This window comes from Nothobranchius furzeri, chromosome 13 (genome assembly GCF_043380555.1).
Source record: "Nothobranchius furzeri strain GRZ-AD chromosome 13, NfurGRZ-RIMD1, whole genome shotgun sequence".
NCBI classification, from domain to species: domain Eukaryota; kingdom Metazoa; phylum Chordata; class Actinopteri; order Cyprinodontiformes; family Nothobranchiidae; genus Nothobranchius; species Nothobranchius furzeri.
In genome coordinates this window covers 46,658,708-46,682,080 of record NC_091753.1, presented here as the reverse complement: position 1 = coordinate 46,682,080, position 23,373 = coordinate 46,658,708, and the positions used below count along the sequence as shown (strand labels likewise).

Sequence of the window (23,373 nt, the reverse complement as noted above, 5' to 3'; positions counted from 1 at the left end):
GGAAATGGAGAGATGAGATGTAATAAAGCCGACCTCCTCTTGGATCCCTCCGCTGTTGACCCTGTGGGAGTTTATGACCACTGTCTGAGGGAGCAAATACAATTGTGTTTTTAATTGCTCAACAAGCCTGCCCAGCAATAAAGACCCCCCCCCCCCCCCCGGGCCCCCTGTTAGCCATCATTCTGAAAGGCATTAGCCCCCATCCAGCCTGGATCTGCTCAATCTGCAGCTAAAGGCCAAAATAATTCGACTGAATCGAATTCCAATATCACTCCACTCACTCCACTCTGCCAAAGACTAAGATGACTCATAAACTCCTCTTTCTCAACACCGAACAAAAGGGTAAAGCTGGGGGAAGGACAGGAAAGGGGACCTAAAGGATCTAGAGGACCATTCCTAATCCTCTAAGTGGTTTTTCCCAACACACAAACTACTGAATCTTCTAGCTTACCTAAGCACTTGTATGGTACCACAATATGGGCGTGGCCTTTGCACACTTTCCTCTCCTTCTTGCACCAGTTCTCAATGTGGATTGGATGGTCAGCTTCCACCACATTTGTGATTCGGAGATCTGGATACATCTGAAGGAAGGAAGGACAAGTAGTGAGTATTTAAAAAAGGATAAAAACCTCAATGAGGGTTCATAAACGAGTGTAGGAGAGCTATGGTGAGCCTAAGTCACGCTCATCTCCTTAGTTGTGGAAATAACTCGCCTGAACTTATGAGGCGCGCCGTAAAGAGAGCGGCCTGTCTGTCTTATTTAATCATTCGAAGACATAAAAAAATGTTCAAAGTGTCACTCCATGAACAAGTCATAGAAATGAGCCCAGAATTCATCTCACACACACACACACACACACACACACACACACACACACACACACACACACACACACACACACACACACACACACACACACACACACACACACAGACAAAATAAACACAAGAATTGCCCACCCAGCCCATCCTCCTCCTTGCTCCTCTCCTTCCCAGGACCTGGCAGACAAAACTCTCTTCTCCATCCTGGCCGTCAAGGCCACCTGACTACAGGAGGAGGAGGAGGAGGAGAACAGCTGTAGAAACAAATCTTGTGTGAAGGTTCGTCTGCACACAAGGAGTCTGCACTTGACATGTATGACAAACATGTATGACAGAAATATTTCCATCCTATTCCCCCTTTTGGTTATTTCATAATGAACACAATACATACAATACAGATTTTAAATGATGATTAACCATTTAAAAAGGAGTACATTACTGAACCATCACAAAATAAATGAAAACATATGAGAAATTAATGAAAAACGTGTGGCCCCTTTTGTTAGGACATCATAGAATAACCATCCAGCTATTACTTCATGAGAAACAGAGCCAAAAGTAATGAATGGGGCTCTACGGGCTGATAAATGTTGGTTTCTTGTGTGATATGTCATTTAACATACGATGTCAGTGAATTTTTAACAACACATTTTGATGGCAAGAAAACGCTTATTTTCAACAGGCGGAAAAAAGTCACTTCAGGTTTTGTGTGAAAAGATGTGGCGGACTACAACTGCTCGTCTCACCAAATTGACTTCATCAAACAAGACAAAGAGAAGAGAAAAATAATGGCTGTGCGTTTAACAAGCTATGCATTTTACCTGGACAAAGGAAGAAGGATTTAAACGCGGAGAAAACCACCATAAATCTGGCTGTGTGGTAAGAAGCAGCTACGCTGGGGAGAAGAGTCATGCTATGATGTCACATATGCAACATCTGATTTGTAGTCTTTGTAATTGCAAATCTTTAGAAGCAAATAAATCTCAGTGGCATCGCAGTTAGCGACAGACATAATCGAAACAGTATTTTTTTTTTCATCTAAACTGAAGTACAACATATTCAGGGCGTAAGGCAAAGCAGACCAGAAAAGAACTTTTATATTTCCATTCACTTTTCTTTTATTCCGTCAGGGAAACAATGAGCCCACTGGAAGGGGAGGAGGCTTTGTCTTCCCATTGTACATAAAAATAAACTGAAAATAATTAAAATTTGTGTGAAAAAAGTTGAATTTTCTATGACTAAAGGCATCAATGAACTAAAAGTAAACGTACTGTATTCCCTGATTTAATAAATTAAATTTTTGGGACAAAAATAAATCTAAAAATCCAGAATTGTCTTAAATTTGGTTAAAAAAGACATATGATGTTTACTGAGGAAGTTAAATAAATGTAGTGAATTACTAAAAGGACATCTAGAGTTTCTCTATAGAGTGGAAAACCCCTGATTGTATGAAAAACAAATGTTGAAAACGGTGTAATTTGAAATATTGGTGAAAAGATAAATCATATACAAATTTTATAAAGGTTTAATCTTAGAATAGGTTGCAGAAGGAGTCCAAATTTATTGTTTTTTATTTTGTGGTCTAATTTGAAAAATACAAAAGTCTACTTTTATTTTGAAAGCATAAGATGTAAAACTGGGTGATGTAATTTGACCCTTTTTCCCCTAAGATTCTTTTATGTAACTAGGGAGGGTTTTTACTTTATCCCACAAAGTTTATGAATTTCTATGAATGCCAACCATCACAAATGTTTCTTAAAAATTAATATCTTTAAAGGGACATTATGGAAGTTTGACAGCCAAAACATGTATGGAAATAATAAATTTCTTCTTCATACATTCTCCTGCAATGCCCTGGTCCTGTAGAATGAGCCCTGGCATTTTTTACTGTGATTGCCTGTTTTTCTGTAAAATCACAGAAAAAGAGAGCTGCTCGGGTCGAGCAGGCTGCTTCATGCACGTTCACGCTCAGACATAGACCGTAGCATTTGCTATCCGTAGCTTTAGCAGCAGAGAGAGAGGTAGAGCCAACTCAGCGACTTTGTCGCTGTTCCTAACGCCTAGTGATGAACCTAGCTACATTTCTGAGGACACTTAGCTACTTTCTTCTAGATATGTCCTGCAAATTAGCAACAAAAAAGCCATTTTTGCTCCGAACTGTTCTTTGAACGTTGTTTCAGCTGTCATCAAGAATATAAATGTTACAGATACAAAAGATGCCATTGGCGCTTTAGCTCACCTAGTAAGACATCGGACTCTCGTGCAGAAGACCTGGTTCGATTCTGGGTGTGAATATAGTTAATTTATAGTTTATTTTTTACATTAATGGTATATTTTTTTACAGTGAGATGCCCAAATTTTTATTTGAGACTCGCCGAACGGCATTGAATTCACGGGTAAAAAAGATGTGGGTTCAACTTTCATTTTGGAACAATTTTTCAAGCAAGGGAAGGGAATGATCTGAGCATGCAGGAGGACTGACCCATCATAAACCTTTGTGGGCTGTGCTGAAGAGAAAGGTACAGAACCAAATTATTTAATTAATTAGCTGCGCGCTCTCTTGTCCTCTGTCCTCCGTGCCACACACACGCACACACACACACACACACACACACACACACACACACACACACACACACACACACACACACACACACACACACACACACACACACACACACACACACACACACACACACACACGAGACTGTCTCGGCTGTTATTTTCGTTAAGGAGTGTGCACGTACAGCATGCGCGCCTCGTGCACGAGCCTACTATTGAAGCTGCCGTTACGCTTTTGGCCTGAGGGGGCAATCGCGAGCATAAAAATTCAAAACTCCGTAAAGTCCCTTTAACTGTAGAACACTTTCCCTTGCATATTTAATTTTATTGATATAATAATCACAGCAAAATCAGCTTAATACTTTTCTTTTTTTAATCCAAGTCAGTTAACTTTTTCTAAGTTATTCCATTCTGGTAAACGAGAGCCTTTCAGCACAAGGGGAGCTGGGTGATCAACATAATCTAAGAAATGGACCAATCTGACCTCTTTCATCACCCACATGTTCCTTTTGAGCTCTTATTTAGAAGAAAAAGCAACAAAAATCCTGATCAAAGGGATTGTGAGAGTCACGGCTTCTGCAGAGGAACTATAAGGAACTATCTGATAGCTCCTGTAGACTGAGAGCGTATTTATTTGTGCGTGCTTCCAGGAGAACTGAGTGAGGCTTCAAAAAAACCTTCAGTTCAAAACTCAAACCCACTAGATGCCATCTGCTCAGCTGTAAATGAGCCCACGTTTGCACTTTCCCTAAAATGCCAACAAAATGTCACCAAGAAAAAGGCAACAAGAACATTTGAGGAGGGCTGAGTGGAAATGTGCAGCTCTGCTTCGTCACATCTTCACACTAAATAAGAGATCTACACTTCTTTAATTCCAGAGGAGCTCAAGAAAATCCCAGACAGACTCTGGTGAGTAAAGCACCCACTAGATTATTATCAATCTTCCAGGAGGAGTTGAGGCAAATAAACACCTCCAACTTCAGCTCCATCCCCAAGGTAAAAGGGTGTAATAATGACTTTCGCACCTGGATTTCTACACACCTATGAGGTCCGTGTTACAGTGACTCACCTCCTGACAGTACTGCAGCACTCCCTCTTTGGTTCCTACACAGCTTTGGGTCCCAGAGGGGTCAGGTTCCCAGTGGCCGGTTTGAATGTTGACGTGCATGTTTAGTTTTCCACAGAACATGGCCACTTGTGGCTCCGCCACGGCAAACCCGGTGCCGGCGTTGGCAGCTAACGCCTGCAGAGAGAAAAAGAGAGAGAGGGAGATGAGGGCTGATGCACTCAGTCACTGTAAATCCAATAAAAGCTGTGAAATATTCAGTTTGACAGACATGAGTAACTGCCTGCTTGGCACGCTTTTTCCATAAGCACCCTTTTGTACTGTGAAGTCGGGCCACATGAAGCAGATTCAGCTCATGTGCAGCAATAGATAACAACAGGAGACATGATGGGGCAACGTCCGTGCTGCAGCGCGATGCTGCAGTGCCACGAGGAGTGGATCAGGCAGGAGACCATTTAAAAGCACCCAGGGAATGTTTTGTGTTGATGCAGAAATGAGCCGAGGCTTGATTGGATTTGTGCTCCAGCTTTTTTTCCCTGATCCCATCTTCACTGACTTACTCACACAAAGCAGCAACAACATGAGAAAGACTGCAGTCAGTCATGACTCAGAGAAAAGGACATGCCTTTTGGGGGCTTGTTGTAAGGCCTCTCCACTTGAGAACGCCTCCTCAAGGTAAAAAATAATAGCCATTTTAACTCTAAAGCACTTAGAAAACACCAAGAAGCTCATAATTATTAAAACACACACACACACACACACACACACACACACACACACACACACACACACACACACACACACACACACACACACACACACACACACACACAAATACTAACACCCCACTTGGATGGAGAAAGAGCAGCAAGCTTCATAGTCTGAAGGATATCTCTCCACCTCCTTCACCAGAGGACAACTTAAAAAGGGGGGAAGGTTTATTAAAGCTGGTGAGAGGCTCTGTGCTGTATCGGTTTCTGAGGAAACTGGTGCCAAGCAAGCCGGGGGCGTGGCCACGTCCCATGGCACCAGTTAACATCACAAGGTCCCGCTTTGAAGAGGACACTACACTGACGGTTTTGGGCAGAATATTTATATTTTTAATGAGATGCACTTAAAATGCCAAAATAATGACTACAGATGTCTACAGCACAATTAACACTCATTTATACAGTTCATCAGAAAAAATAAAGAGTTCATTGGGGGTGATTTGAAGATTGAGGATGAATAATGTGATAGGGATGTAACCAAGTAGGGTTCATTTCAAATAAATTACAGAATAAAATAAATCCTCAGACAAGATTGTGATTTTCAAGATTGTTTTACTACAGTGCAGATAGTTCCTTTATTCCACATGAAATCTGCTCATTCCAAGCAAACAGCACCAAACTTGTCCATGAAGAGAAGCAGGTCAGGGCAGTTAGTGCTCATTAGTGACAGTATAGACATGACAGAAACAGAAGTAACAAGAGAAAGACGAAAGAGTTGCTCAGAGTGATCTGCAGGCCTTAATGGATGGAAAACAACGTTAGACTGGTGCTCACTGATCAATCCTCAACTATTTCACAATGAAGAATCCATTTTTTCTTCTTTTTTCAGCTTTATTTAAAACTAAACATCGAAACTGAGGGGAAATAAACCCCCCAGTGATGGCACAGACATTGGCCCTTTAGGTGCACTCTCTTACTCTCTTCTTTATTAGGGTCATTGAACAGCTGATTATGTTAAACTTAAGTTACAACAAGAACCTGAGAGTTTTATTTAGGAAGCTGTTCTTGTCCTCTAGTTTAGAGGAAATACTAAATCATGTGTTTTTGGTTTAAAGACATGAAGTAGGAAGATCACTTTATTGTATCTGTTATTTTTTCCTTTTTACATTCTTTAAATATCTAAATACTATTTTTATTGCCACACCTAATAGGTGATTGTCCTTGACTAATTTCTGACTCGCTGACAGTAATATCGTGTGTGCGCGTGTGTCAAAACACCTGCTGCTACGTGGACGCTAATCAACAAAGGGAGAGACAAAGGAGGGAGAGAAGGGAAAAAAGGGAGAGGCAGGGTGACGAAGGAAACTAGCATCAACAACCACAGCGGCACTCATTTGTTTATGAGCCACTTTAAATTTGATCCTCACATGATGCCATAGTTTTAACTTCTTAAACAGCTGAGTGGGCTGAGAACAGTTAAGCTCATTTTCACCTAGTACTGCACACACACACACACACACACACACACACACACACACACACACACACACACACACACACACACACACGCACACACGCACACACGCACACACACACACACACACACACACACACACACACACACACACACACACACACACACACACACACACGCACACACGCACACACGCACACACGCACACACACACACACACACACACACACACACACACACACACACACACACACACACACACACACACACACATGTAGGCTGCTGCATTCCCAGTCAGCACAAGCTGCACCATCTAGTCTGGGACACGAGGCTAAAATCAAAATGAACATCTTTTATTTTTAAATCATCACTGACTATAATCCACCTTGTTGGTATTTTGTCGCTTTGTCACCATGAGGGCTGTGTTTACTGTCTGAGTATGAGTGTGTTGAATGACACACGGACGTGGGAACATATTCTGGATTTTTCTTGTTCTTGCTTTGAATGAGAGGAGTGTTCGTGGCAGAAGCGCTGCTGATTGACAGGACTGGATTAGGCTTTGTGTTAACTTACTCCATATCTGCAGGATATTTTACAACTCTGAAATACAAAAACAAGAAAGTGAGGCCTGATTTCAGCAACGATGCTGACTGACTGAAAATCAGAAAAAAAGAGGACATGGCTTTCTTTAAAGGAGTAGTTGACTCGTTTAATCAATGCATTTGCAGTGGTCTATAATAGGAATAATTGCCTTGTAAGCGTTCTCTGACCTGAAAGTTGCCCACATCACAGCTGAGCTTCAGACGGCAGGTTTTGGAGTCTTACTTCCTGATATTTAGACATCTCGTCCCGGATTGGATAACAGCAACGCGACTCCACCACTGATTTGATATGTTGATTTTATATCTCCACAAATAACACAAGCCTGGAGGAGCTTCTGCCATGAGGTGGAGCTGCTAAAGCTAATGGTTAGCTTAAACTAGCCAAGACATTCTCAGCTGTTTCCCGGATGCTAAACCAGCAACAGCCTTCCCCGTCGTGAGTCAAGAAGGGTGAGACCATTGAATGCTAATTCACAGTATGACGTAGATCTGTGAGGATTTTCTAATCCTAGAGTTTCACCGTCTATTTTCTATCAGAAGCTAATGCAGGAGATAGGTGTAGGAGACTATTTTCATGTTCAGCCTGCATGAAAAACTCAAGAGTGACCGATTATAATCATTCAAAAATAACAATTAAACAAATAGCTTTTCAGTGAACCAGCTTTAATCATCTGTGCAGAACCCAGAAAAACTAATCTGATCTCTGTGTGTGTGTGTGTGTGTGTGTGTGTGTGTGTGTGTGTGTGCGTGTGTGTGTGTGTGTGTGTGTGTGTGTGTGTGTGTGCGTGTGTGTGTGTGTGTGTGTGTGTGTGTGTGTGTGTGTGGTGTCTCACGTTGACCATTGAATATAAAATAATCTGCAGTGTGAGCTCAGGACACACACTGAGAGGATAATGGAGAAGGAGGGGGATATGAATACATAAGAGCTATAATGTTTAACACAAAGGGAAGTTTCAGCCACTCCTGATCCTTTTCTGCACAAACACACAGGTGGTAACTTCAAATCAGCCGTGGCAAACTAAACTTTCTCGGTGACCAGATGGGCTAATAAAGGCGGGTGACACCTGGTTGACATTTCGGACACTTTTCTGGTAAACTGCCCGTGTTGCATATAAAAAAAAAATCAGCTCCAGTGTCAACTGGTCCATAAAGCTCACAGGTCTCGCTCAGCCATGGCAACTGGTCTAAAATTGGAAGCTCCATTTAAAAAAAAAGAGACTCTAAAACGAGGCTACAGGAAGGACCGGTGGCTTCCCAACATGCTTGGAGGGCATGTGACTCTGCAGAGAAATGTCTGGCATCAATAATCCAGCTAATCCTTTCCTGTGGTGACCTAATGCTTAAACAAGACGCGGCTGTGAGAAAGTCGAAGGAGTCCAGATTCAGTCCACAAACAATTGATTTCCTTTGTTAGGAAGAGGAAAAATTCCCATCTAACATGGAGGAGTTTGAATCAACCATCAGTGAAAAGTATTGTGACCTCTTGTTGTCTGAAAACCACAAAAGATTTTCCTGACTCACAGATGTGCAATGTTTGGCTCATTTCAGCTCAGAGGATAAAGGAAATGGACTTTTTTCATTTCTCCTATTGATCACAGTTCTAGTTGTGGCATTAAAGCAGCCATTTTCCAAACACAACGCTGCATTTTGTTTTATTCGCAGGGCAGACAAATCGATACGACAAAGAACAGATCATGTTGAGAGCAATTCACAGAGAAACGGATCAACTTTCGGGTTCAGCTTGCAAGCTTAAAAAGATGAATCCAGGTTATTAAAAATGAATTACAGAGAAAGAAAGCGTGCACTTTGGAGCAAACTAATAAGACTTGAGGCTCAGGATGAAAAAGAATTGTTCAAATAAATTTCTTTTTCTCACATTTTTCCATTGTCATGATGATTACCGGCATAAAAACAAAGATTATATGACAGACTGACATACAAAAACCTTTAAAAAAGCTGGTGTCGACTGACCAGATTAGAAATAAAACATGGAACCCAAATATGGTACAATCGGTGAGGCAAATCTAGAAAAAGGACATAATATAGTGGGAATACATGAAAAACACATGATTATAATATGTTTCTCAGGTTTTGGTTTTATATTAAATACAAACATTTAAGCAATCATTTAACTTAACTTCATTTTCTTCTGTGGTACAATAGACACAATTATGTTATATGGGAGTACTTACTAGACATTTCATTCTGGACAGTATTTACCATTATTTTGGATTGGCGGAATAATAAACAAACATTTGCATAAAGCAAGAATGCACATAAAACCTTTAGAATTATAGAGATGTTAAATATCGTTAAATATGTTAAATAAAACATCTGCTTCATCGGAACTTAATCTCCAGCAGTTTGCAGCAGAGTGTGAAGCAGATGGGATGAGAATCAGCTCCTCTAAATCAGAAACCATGGTCTTAAGTCTGAAAAGGGTAGAATGCCTTCTCCAGGTCAGGGATGAGGTCCTGTCCCAAGTGGACGAGTTTAAGTATCTCAGGGTCTTGTTCGTGAGTGAGGGAAAGATGGAGCGTGAGTTTGATAGGCAGGATGGTGCTGTGTCTGCAGCGATGCGGAAGTTGTACGGTCTGTCATGGCGACGAGAGAGCTCAGCCAGAAGGTGAAGCTCTCAATTAATTGTTAGATCTATGTTCCAACCCTCATCTATGGTCATGAGCTTTGGGCGGTGACAGAAAAAATGAGATCGCGCCCAAAATAAGTCTTCTCTGCAGGATGGCTGGGCTCTCCCTTAGAGATAGGGTGAGAAGCTCGGTCATCGGGGAGGGGCTCGGAGTAGATTCGCTGCTCCTCCACATTGAGAGGAGCCAGTTGAGGTTGCTCAGGCATCTAGTTAGAATGCAACCCTGGTGTGGTTTTCCGGGCACATCGAACCCACAGGAGACCCAAGGGAAGACCCAAGACACGCTGGAGTGACTGTTTCTCGGCTGGTCAGGGAACGCCTTGGGGTTCCCCCGATGGAACTGACCCAAGTTGCTGGGGAGAGGGAAGCCTCTCTGCTTAGGCTGCTGTCCCGCGACCTGACCCCAGAAAAGCGGATGAAAATGGATAGATGGTATTATCATAATATCGCAAAGGATTACAATTCATCACTATTTTAATGCCATCACATTTTAAGCTGTAATAACATTTGAATATAATTGTTTACATACACAAAACTGTAGAATAGAAATTTCATTGGGGAAATCCTAGTTTGTTTGTAGGTTTAAAAAAAAAAATTATAGCACCAGCTTTCCAAACGAGACTCTGAGGGTTTCCTTTAGCCGTGAAGCCGGAACTGCCGACACCATTGCTACAAACAGATCAGTAGATAACTGATGGGTGGAGTAGAGTTTACTGACCAAACACCTCCACCTCCCATCCCAAACAAAATACCAAAAAGGATGCTGGTGTTATATTTTCAGAGTTTAAAATAAAAAGGGCACCCTCCCTCTCCACCAATCACTGCAATGCTAATGAGCCTCTGAGACAAACAGCTTTTTTCTTGTATTCCTTTATTATCCCAGACTTATGAGTCCTGCACCAAACTCCCAGTGTGAAAATTCCCCATGGTTTGAGGAATGCTGGATTCCAGTAAACGCCACTTTCTAAACCACATAAAAAGGCTCCTTCTCTCTCCTCCAAAGCAGAAATCAAGCTCCGGTTCCTCTTTACTTTTTACTTTCCGGTGAAAGCACAAATGTAAATTAGATCCTGAAAATTACGTTATAATTTGCTCCCATTCAGAGCTGAAGGAACAGATTTGAGCACACGAGGAATGTGCATCAAATTGCACTAAAGCGTCACTTTGAGTTGAGAGAAAAGCGTTCCTAAGGAAGTCGAGCATGGTTTTTCTGCTCAGCGCCACCTGTGTATGACTCATTAACCTCATAACCAGAAAGGAGAAGACAGGAGAGGAAAAGTCTGTTCCATCTCTACCAAACTGCCTCAGGGGAAACAGAAAAAAAACCTCAGCCCGCCTGAGGCGTGACACGGCGGTACCAGGCCCGGTTTAAGCTTCTTTTGTAATCCTTCCTGTTCAGCCTGCCGTGTTTTTGCTAATGAGTCTGAAGCAAAAAACACAGGACACCACATTCAAGAGACTAGGCTTTCAAGTGGGGTTCTATAGAGAAAATACAAACAATTAATATTTTACTAATTACACATTATGCGTGAATAACCTCAATTCGATGAAATACATATTAGGTTTGAACAGATCCATATGCTAATGGCTAGTGACAACTAGCATAACTGAACAGCACCAATCTTTAGAAATCATGTTTACCAAAACTACATAAATCCATTAAAGCAACACTAAATATTTTTAACACTTTAGGCTATTGCTTTTATAAAGTGGTTTCAGTGGTTCTTCAGCTGTAACTGACCAACTTCACATTGGACGGCACTTTGTAGCCCTCTGCTGACCAGAAACTGCACTTAAAGCCTAATTTATACTTATCCATTTGCGTCGGGACGGAGACACGCTACGCCATTTTGCGTTGTTGCAAGAGCTCTCCGACGGTTTGGCAGAGGGTGACGAAGACATGCCCCAATTTTTAACTATCCATCGAAAGATGTTGGCGTTGGCTCATTGTTAGCACTAGCTACAGTAGGCTGTGGGAAGGTTGTTTATGACAGTTGTAATTCCACTTACAACCAGTGGAAGAGAAGTGGTAAACTCTTCAGTGTCAATTGTCCTGGATTTTGATGGGTCAACTGTGGTGTTTTCTTGGCCATTGAAATTAATTAGAGTCAATTATCAGCAATAAGAACAGAATAATTTAAAATTTATAATATAGGCTAAACATGTGGTTAATAAGAGACAAACACTTCATATTATGTCATATTTTAGAATTTGTACTTTTGCTGTTAAAATTGTTTCAAAAGTTAAGTTTTAACTACAAAGAAGGAAATAAAATCAAGTTCTGCTTTGTTCTTTGAAGATATTTCAACATGACGATCCTCATATTTGTCATGAATCTGTCCCTTCATCTGGTTCTGTGATGTTTAATTAATGTTTTCTAGCTAAACTGAGCGGGGGGTGGGGGGGAGGTGGTGTGTGTGTGTGTGTGTGTGTGTGTGTGTGTGTGTGTGTGTGTGTGGGTGGGGGGGGGGGGGGGGGGTCTGGACAACATGGCTTCTCTCCAGAGTACAGCAGGCAGACGTGAATGTCGACTTGTTCGAATGGCCCGTCTCTATGGAAACCATCTACAAAAGCATCCCAGCTATTCACACAGGAAAATTGAGGCTGCAAAGGAAAGAGAGAGAGAAAAAGATGAGGGACAGAAAAAGAGGGGGGGGGGAAAGAGTGATTGAAACAGATTGAAGAAGTGGAGCAGGGAGGTGCAAGAGGAGCAGGAGGATGAAAGTGTAGAGAGATAGCGCACCAGGAGCCCACAGCGACAGAGCAGAAGGAGGAGAGGAAAGATTAGAGATAGAAAAAGGAAATGATGAAGGGAATGAGGTCAGAGTTGTGAGACATGAGATGTGAAAGAATTGGAGGAGAAACGATGGAGAGAACGGCAGATCGGACGAGTGTTTGCTGTGTTCAGGATGTCCTTGTGCACACACACACACACACACACACACACACACACACACACACACACACACACACACACACACACACACACACACACACACAAAGCCATGTCTGTGCTCCGCTAACAAAACAACTGTGCCCATCGCCATGGCAGAGTCCATCACTGTGTTCAGCAATCTGACTCCACATTACAAACAGACACGACTCCGACTGCTTTCCCTGGAATTATTCAGCTCCGGCCTGCCAGGAATGAGTCGGAATCAAGCCGGTCACTGTGTTTTTAGTAGATTCAGTCAGCAAAGAAGACTCCAGATGAAGCAAAGTGACAGTTTTCTTCTCATAAACTAGATGTGGTTTTAGTTTGTTGGTTTATAATCAAATATTTCAAAATGTACGTTCTGGTTCAAACAAGGATTGACCTGCAGTAGGGCTGAGCAATAAACCAAAAAAAAACATTGTTATTAAAATTTCTGACTCTTATCAAGATAAATTTTCCCATGTCAACAATTTTGATAATAAAAAAGGAAACGATGTGTGTAGGTTGGCAACGTTGATGTCCCTTTAAGAAGCTGTACCACCTTGTCACAGTAAAATGTGACTCAACATAATACATGTGAAAGCCCATCTAGTGGACAACTTTTGTTTCTGCGCATACCTGTAGTTATCGTCCATTTCTCATTAACTCTAGTCTGCAGGATGAACGATTCCTATCAGGCTCTCCAAAAGATCAATATCAACATCAAAGTCGTTTTTATTGTCATTTCTACCACATGTGCAGGACATACGGAGAAACGAAATTGAGTTTCAGTGCACACAATTCAGAGATCAGACATACATGGGTAAGACACATGACAAGAATTGGTGACTCATTCGCAACATGAGTCGCGCTACCTTAGTTATATATGCTAATATATGCAGTAAAGTTGATTTTGAAAAACGTTTTTCATCCTCATGAGCTGCTAAATTATTGATCAGTCTTTTTCTCCTGCATTTAAAAAAAATAAAAAGATTTTTGCACCAACATGCACTTACCACACCATCAACCATTGAAATAGGGGAAAAAACTTGTTTACTGGTAATTCCTGTTAATTATGATGCATGTTTAATGGCTATTTGCTATTAAAATAAAAATGTGTCTATAAAGAAGGTTAAAAAAAGATTAAAGTTTTAGCTAAAGTGAAATAAACGTATTTGAAATTAAGAATAATTATATTCAGGAACTTCTGGAAACTAACATCTATGATATATTATTTATCCTTAAAAAATAAGGTAAAATACACATTATCATGGCCTTCCAGATTCATCTTTCTGGGTCTCAGAGAAAACAACCTTCGAAAGAAGTCACCACTGCCCTGCTTCCTTCAGACGGATCCTTATAGCTGCTTAGTAATTATCCCGTGTTATTTTAAATAGCTGTGGACACCAGAGCCAACTGAAAGTCTGTAAATGTGAGGAAGTGGAGCGATTCTGGGCCACAAGATGAGAAAAACGCTGTTAATTAGAGCAAAGTGATATTTTTTTCTAACTGTCTTTTCACCAGAGACACAAAGTTACGTATGAAAGCATACGTCTTGTTTTGTAGGCAGACCAAAGCAAAATAGTCAAACACAGAAAATCAGTAGGCAAAAAGTTTTATTGAGTGAAATTGACTATAGAGATTCTTTAGTCTTTCAAATGAAAATTAAAGCCATGAAACTGAAGCCTGCCTGGCAATTGTATTCTCTTTGTGTGTGTGTGGGTGTGTGTGTCAAGAGCAGGTATTTAAATATTTCAACGTGCAATAACACACAGCAGGAGTGTTTTCACACTGTGAGTAACCTCATTTTAATGTGGGTGTAGTAAGAGCCTGGTGAAATCTGTGTCATGCAAAAGAAAAACGAGTCCAGTAAGAAAAAAAAAATTCAAAAACAATTAAAAAGGACACAAATTGAGTTTTGATAGAATAACAGTCTGCTCTTTCTGAATCTGGACAACCTGTTAACAGAAATTAACAGTCATGAAAAATGATAACAGTCATTATCTGAATAACCTTTTATAATCATGGGACATGGGAACGTAACACTGAAGCCATAAGAAACAAAAACGCCCCCTAGTGGCACACTTCAGTACACATTTTAAGCCCTGCCCTTTCATGTAAGTCAATAGTCATGCCCATTTACTACTGGACCACGGGTCCCCGGAAGAACGAAAAAATGAATGCAAGTCAATGGGGCTAAAAATGCTATTTTCTAATTCTGCCTCATATGATTTCCGTGAATTTTAAAGACATGTTTTGATACCAAGAAAGCGCTTATTTTCAAATGGGGGTAAACTTTATTTTAGATTTTGTGTGAAAATATGTCCAGGAATACAAATGCGCATCACCAAAGTGACGTCAGCGAACAAGACACAAACAGAAAAACAGCTGCAACTTCAGCAAACGTCAAATCCTTCCTTCAGTAGAAAAGAACCACCATAAATCAGACCATGTGGTAAGTAGTAGCTATGCTAGGGGAGAAGAGACTGTGTGGTGACGTCATGTATGCAACAGACTGACGTCTGATTTGTAGTCAAGCTAATTACAAACAATCTCAAAGTACGTGACTGGCGGGACTAGCCAGCTCAAAAATAGCCAATCAGAAAAAAGGCGGAAATGCGACGCTGTTGTTTTTTTTGGCTGTGGCCAAAAAGGGCGTCTGGCGACCGCACAAACATCTTTTTTAGAAGAAAGGAATCTGGATTCATACAGTTGGATAAATATGCTCTATTTATCAATTCCAAGTTTACTGGAAAGCAAAAGCAGGTCGAAGTTGAAAATAGTTCATCGGGTAAAGTTTTAAAGGACACTTACTACATCTGTTTCTTGCGTTTGTTAGACAAATAATCCCAGGACAAAAGTTGTTCTTATCCTACAGATTCAAACCTCTTCTTACCCCGTAGACGCATTTTCTCTGACAGGCCATGGCTGTTATCATGTTTCTCTCTGCTGAGGTCTCTCCCATCAGACAGAAACATGGAGCTGTAGCTTGTGAACATGAACTCAGAGCACGGCGGTCGACATCAGGATGCCTGCTGCATCCTGTGTTTTGTTATTCTTCTCTGATGGTGGTGAAGCTGGAAAGAGGAGGGTGGTGGTGGTGGGTGGGTGGGGGTGGGGTGGTTACTGAAGAGCCATTTCCTCCCTCACAGGATATAAAACCTGAATCTTTCCCTTCCACTCTCAGCCAAAATCACACACAGCCCTCAGGGTCATTCACAGCAATCAGGAGATTAGATTTGGTTCTTCCGGTCTACCTGGTTAGATTGGCAGATTGGTTTCTTTCTGCAGCTTCAGGAAGGATGAAGGATGAGGGGGAATGAAGGCAAGAGAGCAAATTGTGTTTGTTTCTTTTCAGGCAAACCTGCAGAATACGCCGCCAGATTTGTTCGTTTCTTACTGAGCTGGGACTAGCTGGAGATGCAAAATAGCAAGAAAATGAGCAAAACTTCATTAGCAAATCCTTAGCATTACTAAAGTGATCAGGCTCAGTGTGTGTTACGTCTAAAATGGTCCTGGCAGAAACATCTCTCGGTTATCAATCTATGCATTGAATGTAAAAATTCCACGCTCTCTTTGATTTGTCAGATTGTAAACTTATTCAAACACTTCACAACTTTTTATTACCATGCTTCCCATGCCTATCGTGGAACTCTTCATCTAAAAATATAAAGGAGCGAATAATAATAACGATACTCCCCCATCAATCACATCCAAATGCTAATTTACAAATCAGCAGACACCAAGACCCCCCCCCCCCCCGAAGAAAATCAAATGTTACACGTTTGTTAGATGCCCCGTAGTGGCTGGATGCAGTAAAACGTTTAAACACCTCCCCCTCCACATAAACAAATGGGACATTTTCCTGAATTAAAATAAGAAAAACACTGTAACATCATCTGTTTACACTATTGCCTTCTGGAAGACACTACGTCTTTGCAAACAAAATCAACTACATCCAAAAACTGTTTTTTCCCCAACAACTATAGTAACTAAATCAATAAGCTGCCTAATGTTTTTGTACTTCCCTGTCTGTTTATTTTTAGTCGCATCATGTGTAGACACAGACTTGTGAGCAGCTCATGCTTGTTGTGTGGTCATTAATAAATTTATCTGAATATTTTTTCCAAGTGTTGATTTTTTTTGTTGCACCTTCTTGTTACACGTTACACTTTTAAAGTAACAATAGAAAGTTCTTAAAGAGGGACTGCACACCATCAGGAAATGTAACTGATTTTCCCTAGTCCAGACTCTGCAGCAGAGGGCTGCATCGGGATTGGGTCCCGCGGGACCCAACACAAGTCTTGCGGGGGCGGGCGGTGTGGACATCTGAACATCTGAGCTGGACACTGAGCTCATCGCAGCTCGCTGTCGGCGCGTACGTAAGGTGCAAAGCGAGCTGAAGATGTGGAGATTGGCTTGGAGCGCGTCGCAGAACCAGAGCGCATGCGGGAAGGTTCCTCCCACTGAAGCGAGTGTTTCCCAAACCCTGTCTCTCAGAGAGACTTGTCACTTAGAAAATGTTCCCTGATTATGAAACTTTGGCTGAATTGTGCTTGTTCCTGTCTCCAACGTGGCGACGCATCCCTGAGCCGTCTAAGAAGCCCAGAATCTCACATCCTCTTCAGCTCAGAAAGCGCCGATATGATTACGCACAATGGGTCAAATGCGGAGAACAAATTTCGCACACACACCTGTGTGTGTGACAACTAATGGGACTTGACTTGACCCGTCAACTTTACATTTAGAATTGACCTACAGATATAAAATTAATTAAGTAAAGTATAAAGCATTTTATTTAAATATCCATTCATTATTTTACAAGCACAGAGAGCCGCATCAGGTGGATGGAAGAGCCGCAGGTTGCCGACCCCTGGTATAGCCTATAAAATGACATGTTTTCTCCAGGACCAGAGAGGACACAAACTCAATACATCTCTTTTATTGTGAGGTAATAATTTCTCCGAGTTTTGCGGTTGTGGGCGGGAGTAGACATGCACGCTGCGGGTGCGGGCGGGAGTGTAACACACACGTTGCAGTTGCGGGCGGTAATGGTCAGAAATTCAGCGGGAGCGGGCAGGAGCGGGATGAAGAAAGCAGTCCTGCGCAGGGCTCTACTCTGCAGCCCTTTGCTGGCCAAAATAAATAAATAAATAAAGCACTAGATAGTTTTGTGGAGCAGGTAGGTGTTTTAGGGGGCGCTCTTTACCGGCATTGCGGCTGTTAGCTGTAATGCATCTGTTAGCATTTTCAGTTCACCCATCACCAATAAAAAACACAAGAAGAAAAATAAATAGTTTGCTTTTTCTGTTGGCCTTGTGATGGAGCCTGGAAGTAAAAGTAAGAGAGTAATGTCTTTGGGGGTGAAACAAAGATCTAAACTAGGAGTCGTCAACTAAATTTGTCCAAGGGCTGAAGTTTTTTCCAGCAGACACCGTGAGGGCCAGATGCTTTTCTAAAGTTCAAGTATTATTGTTTCTTCATTTATTAATATTTAAAACTGCTTTGTTTTCCATCTAAACTGTTTTGATTGTGTTGGAGAACGTAAATTTGTTTCATATTTGGGACATGAATTTTGCTGCTAAACCCAAAGAGTTGGGGGGTGGGAGGAAATATCTGGCGGGCCGGGTGTGTCCCGCAGGTGCCAGTTGCGGTTCACTGACCTAAACCCAGTGTGAACATCAGCGTAGCCTACGCTGTTTTGAAAGAGCTAAAGGTGGCTACAGATTCACAGACTGATGGTGACCTGGCTTTGTTGTTACTGTCAGTGTGGATCTTTTCACTTCTTGGTTTGTTTTAGTATTAGTTGGCCATGTTGGTGTTAGTTGTTTACGGCAGTTGTAATTCCACTTTCAACCAGTAGGGGAGGAGCGGGAAGTTGCTTACAGTTACTCTAATATGTAATAATATAAACTAACAGCAATGTAAATGCATTCCAGTTAAGTTCAGATGTAACAACACAGCCTGCATTAAAAAAATAAATGCTGCCAACGGTTCGTCAGTTTTTATTCCCATTAATTTTATGACGCACAAGTCTAACAAACTGTCTGAAGTCTTGAGACTTAAAATAAATCGATACATCTGTACATTTATCTGCTTCTGTCCAATTATGAGCTGTATACCAGCACACTGTCCCAAAGGACATAAAATAGTATTAATCTCAAGATTGTTGCTTTATGTTAATGATCTTACAGATGGGTTTTTTTGAATGATGATTACGGTATAATATATGATGCAGAGTCAGAGTAATAAGGTGTGTGTTGTTCCGTGGAGAAAAGGTTTGTGTGCATTTAAATCAGTCAACAGAGAAATCAGCAGTAAGTGTTTGCTGCAGCGATAAAGAGATAATTACACTGAGAGCTTTAGCTCTTTCCAACCCGCTGCTTGGATAAGCAGGTGCACCGCTGCATGATGCTCCAGTAATTTATTTGTGCCACAAAGGTGATAATTACTTTACATTTCTGCACTAATGACTGATAAATGTTGTGTTTATCATCTGATAGACTGGCGTGGACAACCATATTGGTCCGGTAAAAGACTGAAGTGAATCAGTATTTTGTTTTTCTGGAAATCATTCTGGTAGCTTAATTATATCAGCAACATATTTTCATTCATTTTATATAAAAACATCACTTTATCAATCATTTTATACAGTAAAAATCATTCTTCTGCCCATCTTTCATATAAAAGTGTTATAATGAAGAGTTTATTCATATTTTAAGTAAACTTGCATCAGATTTGTTTTTACAGATTTTATATTTAAATTATTTGATAATCTTATAAAAATTCATTCACATCTTCCATCATATCATATTTTTAATCTGAAATAACAAACGTACTAGAGCAGAAAATGTTCTTATTCTGCTACAAATGTTTACATCTTCCTGTGTATTTCTTTGTTTGTATTTTATTACATTTTTTATCAAAATAAAATGTTTTATGCCTTTAAATCTCTGCTGCACAACTAAACTACTTTATGCAATTTTTATTACACCACCTATGTGCAAGTAAAATAAGCTAAAAACAATATGTACAATCTCCAGAACATGGAGGAGATTTCAGGAGACATGCTGTTATTCTCGGAGAGCTGGACAGGGCCGTAGAAGGTCCACAACCCATCAGCAGGACCGATACCTGCTCCTTTGTGCAAGGCGGAACAGGCGGAGCACTGCTCGTGCCCTACAGAATGACCTCCAGAGGGCCACTGGTGTGAATGTCTCTACCCAAACGATCAGGAACAGACTTCATGAAGATGGCCCGAGGGCCCGACGTCCTGTAGTGGGCCCTGTGCTCACTGCCCAGCACCGTAGAGCTCGACTGGCTTTTGCTCAAGAACACCAGAATTGGCAAGTCCGCCACTGGCGCCCTGTACTTTTTACAGACGAGAGCAGGTTCACCATGACCACCTGTGATAGACGTGAAAGAGTCTGGAGAAGACAAGGAGAACGTTATGCTGCCTGCAACGTCGTTCAACATGACAGGTTTGGTGGTGGGTCAGTGATGGTCTGGGGAAGCATATCCATGGAGGGACGCACAGACCTCTACTGCCTAGGAAGTGGTGCTCTGACTGCCATAAGAGATGAACTCCTTGAACCCTTTGTCAGACCCTACACTGATGCAGTAGGTCCTGGTATTCTCCTAATGCACTACAATGTGGCATCGCCTCATGTGGCAAGAGTATGCAGGCAGTACCTGGAGGATGAAGAAATTGATACAATTGAATGGCCTTCACGATCCCCTGACTTAAACCCAATTGAACATCTGTGGCATTATGTGTCGGTCCATTAGGCGGCGCCAGGTTGCTCCTCAGACTGTACAAGAGCTCAGGGATGCCCTCACTCAGATCTGGGAGGAAATGCCACAAGACACCATCCGTTGTCTCATTAGGAGCGTGCCTCGACGTTGTCAAGCATGCACACAAGCTCGTGGGGGCCACACAAGATACTGAAAAGCAATTTGAGTTGCAGAAATTAGGTTTCTGGAATAATGGACTAGCCTGCCACATCTTCATTTCACTCCGATTTTAGGGTGTCTACACAACTGAGCCCTCTGTAGGCTGATAACTTTTATTTCCATTAAAAGACTTGGCATCCTTTTGTTCCTAAGGCATTGCCCTGTCGTTATTTGTATAGATATCCAACTTCATATTGAGATCTGATGTATCTAATGTGTTTCTTTAAAGTGTTCCTTTAATTTTTGTGAGCAGTGTATGTATATATACACACACACACACACACACACACACACACACACACACACACACACACACACACACACACACACACATACACACACACACACACAGTATATATAGTTTTTTTTTTCTTTTTTGCATGAACAAGCCTCTGGGTTGGAGCATGTGTTCCGCCCCTGCTGTCGGTACAATCACCCATTCTCCCTGTTCCTGGTAAACTAAAAGCTCTCAGCGTGCACCAATCTCTTCAACCCCCTCGTCCTTTCATCTCTATTCGCTTGGAGCACTCTGAGCAACTTTTTATGAATCCATTTTCTCTCGCTTCGACTATCAAGTACTCTTAACATTCCCACCTGCCTCCCTGTCTCACGCTCGGCCCGTCTCCTTGCACTTCTGATCCATGTGAACCGGCAACCCTCTCAGCCCTCTCCATCCCGGCTTAGAATCCACATGGTGCAGGGAGGATTACATTCCTGACATCACTACGCCAGATGTTTATGACTAAAATAGACAGAAGCCTCACCTTTAAATCAAACAAAGCCTTGAGCAGTCACTTGTTTCTGTTTATATCTGTGCTACCATCTCTGTGAGAAAGATTTTCTACCAACTACCGACGATTCTTCTTAGCTTTACTGAGTTGGCCATTTGTGCAGGATGGGAGGTCTTTTGAGGGTGGAGTAGAAGAGGCGGTGTGTGTGTGTGTGTGTGTGTGTGTGTGTGTGTGTGTGTGTGTGTGTGTTTGTGTGTGTGTGTGTGTGTAAAGTGACATCATCAGGAGGAGAAGCAAAACCAGTATCCCACTGGGTTGTGATGGTTGGTGACTATTAGATTGTCTATTTTGTTCCTAGGTAACCAACCCCTCCCAAAGTCGTCCCATATGTTTCATCTTTACACCAAGGACCCTCTGTGTCGTACCCTGTAGGTTTATGAAGGGCTGATTTGAAGCCCAGTGGGCGGTTCCCACCACCATTATCTAGATTGTGATCATGCACCTCGTCACTCAGAAAACCGCAGTTGAGCGACACTTTTAACATGAGGCCAAGGCTGAGGCCCTCCCAGGAGCAAGCAGGGGGAAAGCTGCTAGCGATAGCGCTGACGGCTCCTCTGCTACCTGTCAATCACAATGACACCCCCCTAATTATTCATAATTTCAAACTATAATAACATCTAAATGAATAAGGTACAAAAAAACATACCCCCCTTTAAAGTTGTCATGATGGAAAAGTTGACCAATTGAATCTAAAATGTTTTTTGAACCAGGCTGTAAACGTGTTTATTTCTGCTGTGAAGCTGGTATTTTTAACATGGGAGTCAATGGGAACTTGCTCCTTCCTGGAGGCAGCCCCTAGTAAGTAAGTAAGTAAGTAAAGTTTATTTATATAGCGCCTTTCACAGATATAAATCACAAAGCGCTGCACAACATGAGTAAAATCAGGGCAAATACCTCAAACCAATAAAAACATCATAAAAACAATAGCAGTGACAACAATAGTAACCAAAATCAGGAGTAAAAACAAAGTCAAGGTGTGAACAAGAACAAAGCCATCTTTTAGAATATTTAGCGGGGGAATGCCTGGATGAAAAGGTGAGTTTTAAGATGTTTTTTGAAGACCTCTACAGATTTCAAGAGACGGAGATTCGAAGGCAGACTGTTGCAAAGTCTGGGGGCAATAGACTGAAAGGCCCTGTCCCCTTTGGTTTTCAGTTTGGTTCGAGGAACAGCCAGGAGGTTTTCAGATGTGGATCAGAGGTTCCGTGAAGTGGTGTGTGGGGATAAAAGCTCAGATAGGTAGCTTGGAGCCTGGTTGTTAAGAGCTCTATAGGTCAGGACTAAAACTTTAAACTGAATTCTATATTCTACCGGGAGCCAGTGGAGGGACTGTAAAACTGGAGTGATGTGAGCTCGTCTGCTGGATTTGGTTAGGAGTCTGGCTGCTGCATTTTGGATGGCTTGAAGGCGTGAGAGGGAGGTTTTGCTGAGACCAGTAAAAAGAGCGTTACAGTAGTCTAAGCGTGATGACACAAAGGCATGGATGATTTTTTCCAGATCTGCAGCAGAAACCAGTTTACGGACTTTTGAAATGTTTCTCAGTTGAAAGAAACAAGAGCGGGAGATGGTTTTGACGTGTGAGTCTAAACTTAAAGCTGGATCAAAAATAACTCCCAGGTTTCTAATGTTGGCCTTGGCTGATGGGCAAAAAGAGTGGATGAGAAGAGAACTGCAATTTTTGTCACTTCAGCTTTGGCTTCACTTTTGGCAAGCGGAGTATACCCCTTGCTTCAGACTCACTAAAATCAAATCGAGACAAATTTCAGAGAAAAAAAAGTTCCACAAATTTTCCAAACATGGTCAAAATTCCAGCGCCCCAAAAGCAAAGCAAT

General features: G+C 41.7%; 1 protein-coding gene across 5 annotated transcripts in view; it reads right to left on the bottom strand.

Annotated features, from left to right (window-relative positions):
- aplp2 (amyloid beta (A4) precursor-like protein 2) overlaps nt 1–23,373 on the bottom strand; it is a 71,433-nt gene that overhangs the window by 28,612 nt on the left and 19,448 nt on the right. For all 5 annotated transcript variants that reach the window (XM_054742596.2, XM_054742599.2, XM_054742598.2 and 2 more), the window contains exons 2-3: nt 4,454–4,627; nt 452–581 (exon numbers count right to left, since the gene is read on the bottom strand). In XM_054742596.2, coding sequence (XP_054598571.1) covers nt 452–581; nt 4,454–4,627 — 304 coding nt within the window. The remainder of the gene's footprint in view (nt 1–451; nt 582–4,453; nt 4,628–23,373) is intronic.